Here is a 6,418-nt window from a genome sequence, read left to right as displayed (position 1 = left end):
ACAAGCGACCACCATCCTGACCGCTATCCCGCGCGCCGTGCATGTGCAACACGATGTGTAGAGAGTGCACGAAGTTGTCGACGGTCACGTTGAACTGGTGGATGTTCATCCTCTCCTTCCCCAGCACAAAGTCTGCCTCGACCTCATTCTGAAACCGTTTGGCATCGTAACTAACCGACACGGGCTACTTCTGGCGTCGACAGAAGGGTCTTGAAATCGACGAAGAAGAGAACCGATTTTATTGATTTTTTATCGTTTACACAAACTTTTTTTCTGTTCTGTTAACATCTTCATTTGAATACAATCACTTAACATTATTAGTTTTACAATTATATCAAGAGCTAATAATACCTAGAGTGTACAACGGAAAAACGGGAAAATAGTGCTATTTCACGACAACATTATTCTACTTTGCCTGCGAGTCTAGAATAATTTTATGGTATTGCATTAAGCAGAATTTTTTGCTCTCTAAAACAATACCAACCGCTTGTCAATACGATACTCCTAGGCTGAGATATTGGCTCCTAAACCTCCCCTCCCACATGCCTAACGCCGCCTCGTACCCCGGTAGTCACCAACCTACACGCCCCTAAGCGTTGCTTCGTGAAAGTTCGGTTATTTCCGTGATGACTTTATGAATGAACGGCGTTTCGGTTATCATAGGTAACTTTCGGGGGCATCGCCTATGCCCTTATCTCCCATTATCTTTCCTAGCACGGCTAATGCCCGTCATGATGGAGCCGGCAATGTTTTCTTAATTAAGTTTCTACAACGCAGCTCAGTTACTATATGGTGTAGTAAGAGTACCAAATTTGGGTATGTGACATCAATTATTAGCGCTCCAAGCGGTGACAGAAATCGATAGCCAAAATGCTTAGGGGCGTTTAGATTGCTGACTGATGTGGGTTCGAGGCGCCGTGAGGCCTGTGTGAGGGGAAGTGTACAAGCCAATATCTCAGCCTAGGAGTATCGTATTGACAAGCGGTTGGTCTTGTTTTAGAGAGCAAAGAATTCTGCTTAATGCAATACCATAAAATTATTCTAGACTCGCAGGCAAAGTAGAATAATCATGTCGTGAAATAGCACCATTTTCCCGTTTTTCCGTTGTACACTCTAGGTATTATTAGCTCTTGATTATATCCAATTAAGCTTGCTTCATTGCAACTATCTAGTTTCCAAGGTTTCCAAATAACAGGTCAAAGTACCGAGACAGTTGTGGTAGTTTAGGTGTGGTAGGCTAGCTGTGGTAGTTTAGGTGTGGTAGATTAGGTGTGGTAGTTTAGGAGTGGTACGTTTGGAGCATTCTCATTCAACCTGAGAGAAACGGGCGAGAGAGTGGAAACGTCAACGTCTTAAGACCGCCACACGCGTATCTATGCATCGCTGGATTGACGGCTCTGACGACTGATCGGTACTTTAGGACTACGATTACTACAATTTCCCAGTAGCTGAGGGCATTCTTATAGAGCCTGGCACATGCACGTAGGCAAGAGAGGAGAGGAAAGGAAAGTCGACATGTTAATGACTGGACCAGCATGTGTATCTACGTGCTGCGGACTGATGGCTCTGATGATATCGCTACTGGACTGCGGTCAATTTTGAACTTACAAACTGCAAGCGTTAGTGCGATTTTAATCGTTTTTATTATAAAAACTTGATAGCTTGATTCAATTATCTCTGATGATATCAGTACTTGACACTATGGTTGTATGAGGGATGATGATAACAGTCACTTGACACTATGGTTGTATGATAATATCGACTACCCCTAATTCCGCCTCGAAACACTGCAAGCTTTTGCACGATTTCAATCGTTTGCGTAATATAAAAAACTTGATAGCTTGATTCAATTATCTCTGATGATATCAGTACTTGACACTATGGTTGTATGACATATCGACTACCCTAATTCTGCCTCGCCACACTGCAAGCTTTTGCACGATTTCAATCGTTTTCGCTAATAAAACTTGATAGCTCTATTATCACTGACGATATTGGTACTCAAGGACTACGATCGATTTTGCTCCAACATACTGCAAGCATTTGCACGATTGCAATCATTTGAGACAAAAAACTACAGCTTGATCGATTATCTCTGACGATATCGGTACTGTGGACTACGCCATAAATTTGCAATCATTTGAGACAAAAATCTGACAGCTTGATTCGATTATCTATGGCGATAGCAGTACTTTAGGAAATACGCTCTGTTTGAGCTGACTAACTGTTGAGTGATTGCAATCGTTTGAGACAAAACCGGGAAGCATGCATACCTAAGAATGACTCGACCTCTACTGTCATGAAAGGTCATCTGTGGTGTCAGGAAGCTAGCCCCAACCTGGCAAATGGTTGCAGCTGAAATATCACAACAAATGATAAAAACATCAAATATTATGTAGATTTATATAAATATGTATGTATAACAAGGGTTGTGCATATGTGCACGTCATGTATATGTATATAAATATGTATGTATAAAGGGTTACGTGTGCATATATATGCTAACAGTTTAAACTGCAAGGCATTCTTTCTAAATGGGTCTAACGTGTTAGACACGTATAATTATTTTGAATGTAACCATTCTATTACATTCACTGCTACAGCTGGATTTTTCTTTGTTTATGCAATAGTATTGCGACCATCTTCTAATTATTCCTCACTATCAATCCGAGATAATCGTAGTTAATGTCGCAGGGGAATAGTCAATTGAATTCGACCATAACAGAAATTTTATGGTACACATATACCAATAGAAATAAAATTTACAATGATAAATTTACACATTTGTTAAGCGAATAGAGGTCTTAGATGCACTGGTTTGCGTCAGGGGGGCAGGGAAAGTGGAGCGTATCGCGCAGTGTTAGGACCTAACGTTTAGGTAGGTTAGGGTTAGGGTAGGGTTTAGGAGTCTATGAAGTTTAGGCGTTATGGAGTTAGAGTTAGGGTTAGCGATTATGCGTTATGGGTTGTGATATTATGGTTAGGGTTTAAGCGTTAAGGTTAGGGTTAGGGTCAGGGTTAAAGGTTAGGGTTAGGGTTAGAGTGGGGTTAAGGTATGAGTACACTGGCTATAAGTCGGTGGGGTGCGTGTACCGGCAGTGTCGTCGCGTGTAAGTGGATGCTCTCCAATCGCAGGCAGGCCCCCCATGTCTGACGCACAATGTCGAGGCCGCATGCGTCAAAGTAAGCAGGCACTGCCAACGCACAGCTGCTCAGCGTGTCTAGGTCTGAGGCCTGGAACGCTCGTCCCGCCCCGCGGCCGTGCGCCGCCGTAAACGGTTCCGTCCAACGATGCCCAGCGTAGTAGCGGACCGGAGACTGCGTGTAATGGACAACACAGTAAATGTATACTGGGTGAAATATACAGTAAATATTTAGTAGGACCGGAGACTGTGTGAGAAACACAGTAAATATATACTGGTGAATATATACAGAAATATCTTAGTAGGCAGGGCAGGCAGACTGGTGAAGAAACAGTAATGATATACTGGTTAATATATATACAGTAAATATTCATAGGGGCCAGGAGACTGGTGAAAAAACATTGTAATATCATAGTAAAGGGTAGTACGGGCAAGGAGACCGCGGTGAAAAAATAACACGTAATATATACAGTAAACATGTAACATGCATATGTAAATAACATGTAATATTACAGTGGAACACGAATTATGGGACAGAAAACAACATTTAGTAGGGGCTTATTAATAATAGTCTGTTCATTGTCCATATAGTCTTGTGCATCTAACTAACATTTAAAGTTCGCGTAACCTCACAGCTAAATGCAGTATATAGACCTTACGTGTGAGCTCTTCTCTATGTTGCAAAAATCATCACTACAACTAATGTTTGTATGTGCTATTTTCATGTTACATATTTCTTCTCAAAAGTGTAAACGAATTACTTCTCTACGAAAGAAGCACCACCAGTGATTTTTACACATCCGGACACAGCCGAGTGATCGTTAACAGTTTTCTTTTCCATAGATAAATACAAGTTATATACATTTATTATTATATGTATTATTCCAGATAAAAATTGGAAATTTGGTTTAAATCATATATCGTTAATCTACATTACATGTGGCAATCAGGAAACAATATATGTGTTTTCGTTCCAAGCGATACTATTTGCCGCTATGGCATATGATATCCATATCTATTTTGGCGTTTATCTGGCCACTTCGTAGAAAAAAAAAAACATAAACTTGCGTCTGGACAGAGTTGTCAAAAATAGTCAACTTCGGAGCACATTTCTGGCTCAATCAAAACATTTTGTGAATGTGTTGCACACTGCCAAGTATTTTCACAGGTAGGCTATATAAGCCTTTTGTTGCGAGGTCTATCCATTTTAAGAACGTTTACATTATTCGAGCGCTACGCATTGAGAGCTCCGACAGGGAAAACAATCTCAGTTGCTTTCTCTCAACCTCAAAGTCCGCTGTCGCTACCTCATAGTTGTCGGGCGTCGGCTGGACTCATCGGTAATGAAAGGTAGAGAAGCATACAAGTCCGTTAATTAACCACCAACCATGGTTTATTTCCCTTTTAACAAACATCTGGCTAGAGCTATCATACATCCTGTATGCACTGAAGTCCTGTATGGCACGGCTTGTAAGATTCTCCAAGCGCATTAGATGCACCCGCATTTTAAAAGTGCATTACTGCAAAAAAAAACTGTTCGACCTGCCACATATGTTAACAATAATATTCCAACGTTTTTACGATGTTTTTACTTAATGTGTCTTCTGCCATCGATTTCCCTTACTTTTCAGAAGCACTCCCCACCCCTGCTATCAGCAATCAGACAACGAAATACTGCAGACCCACGCTCTCTTAAACTATCTTTGAGTGGTCATTACCCTCAAGTCTTTGATCACGCATCACAATATTTTCATTCACCCCAAAATAACTTCGATTCACGACCTTTTGGGTGAACATTTTACCCGTTAAGAAAGCACTGCTCCTGACCATTTTGGCTGAGATGTATAATATATCATGACGCGTATGCGTAAAAATGAGTTCAGCCTCAATGTGTCCACTACACCTACCTTAAACTTATAGCATGCAAGGTGGTTTTTGCATTCATTGTAATGATAAAGAAACCTACCTTCAACTTATAGGATACAAGGTGGTGTTCCACGGCCATTTTAGCGACAAAGGAAATGCTCCGCAGAGTGCAAATACGTATTACAACGTAAATGACATGCCCCCCCACCACACCCACAACACCCCCCACACAGCACCCCACAACCACACAGCCCACCCCCACAACCCGCCACCACAACACCGAACCCCACCCCACCCCCCCCTCCACCAATACACACCCCACCACAATGGGCACCCCCCCCACCCCCCAACACCCACCCCCACCCCCACCAACACGCGGCCACTCCCACCCAACACCCCACACCGCACCCCCACCCACCAACACCCCCACGCCACACCCCCACCATACCCACACACCAACTACCCCACCCCACCCCACCGCGACCACCGACGTGCCTGTGTACAGATTCCATGTCGGTCTTCGGAGCCGTATTCTTCTCTGCCGCGGTTCATCATCGTAGCTCACTCGCAGCGCCGACACACCTGAAACTTTGCTCACCTAGTTTATGCAAGCAAAGGTCGAGCCAAAGTCTCAGGCTGATCGGCGAAACGAAACGCAGGGAGTCGATGCTGACGTCCTATTCACACTCGGTAGTAGAATTCATGAACCACGACAACGCACTCTGCCGAGAACTTCTCATCGTAACCCTTTCACATTTTCCTACTCAAACTACTATTACTACAAAATATACTCTATACTATAACTACTGTACTACACAAAAGATATAAAAAATAATATATTATAATAGATATATAAGATATCATGATAAACTACTATAAATGTAAAATATATACTACAGTATACCATATTATAACCACTATATTATGCAAAAGAAGAATACGTGTCAGATGCTGAATCTTCAGATGCCAACCTGAGCAGCAGTGAGATGGGGAACAAGCGACCACCATCTTGACTGCTATCCCGCGCGCCGTGCATGTGCAACACGATGTGTAGAGAGTGCACGAAGTTGTCGACGGTGCACAGTTGAACTGTGGGATGTTCATCCTCTCCTTCCCCAGCACAAAGTCTTGTCCTTCGACTTCTCATTCCGGTGAAACCGTTTGGTCTAACTTTAACTAAGCGACACTCGGGCTACTTCTGGCGTGACAGAAGGGTCTTGAAAATCGACGAAAGAAGAGAACCGATTTATTGATTTTTTATCGATTATACACTTTTTTTTTTGAACAAACTTACTGTTTCATTTTCTGTTCTGTTAACATCTTCATTTGGAAATACACATCACTTAAGCATTATTAAGTTATTACAATTATATCCAATTAAAGCCTTGCTTCATTGCAACTATCTAGTT

General features: G+C 42.3%; 2 protein-coding genes across 3 annotated transcripts in view; both read right to left on the bottom strand.

Annotated features, from left to right (window-relative positions):
* Positions 1–6,418, bottom strand: part of LOC106813332 (polycystic kidney disease 1-related protein-like) — a gene marked incomplete in the record, with an annotated part of 33,798 nt that overhangs the window by 16,469 nt on the left and 10,911 nt on the right. Inside the window, 1 exon segment of the mRNA XM_014817455.1 lies at positions 5,981–6,070. Within this exon segment, the coding sequence (XP_014672941.1) occupies positions 5,981–6,070 (90 nt within the window).
* Positions 1–6,418, bottom strand: part of LOC106813337 (polycystic kidney disease 1-related protein-like) — a 31,441-nt gene that overhangs the window by 23,348 nt on the left and 1,675 nt on the right. Inside the window, exon 1 of one of the 2 annotated variants that reach the window (XM_014817460.1) lies at positions 2,274–2,303. The exons of the other annotated variant lie outside the window; for it this stretch is intronic. The gene's annotated coding sequence lies outside the window, so the exon portion shown is untranslated. Of the gene's footprint in view, positions 1–2,273; positions 2,304–6,418 lie in introns of those variants that run through there. 2 annotated transcript variants of the gene reach the window in all.

This window comes from Priapulus caudatus, unplaced genomic scaffold (assembly GCF_000485595.1).
Source record: "Priapulus caudatus unplaced genomic scaffold, Priapulus_caudatus-5.0.1 Scaffold756, whole genome shotgun sequence".
In the NCBI taxonomy this organism is placed as follows: domain Eukaryota; kingdom Metazoa; phylum Priapulida; class Priapulimorpha; order Priapulimorphida; family Priapulidae; genus Priapulus; species Priapulus caudatus.
Note: the sequence above shows the minus strand (reverse complement) of the source record. Positions and strands in the feature narration are given on the sequence as shown.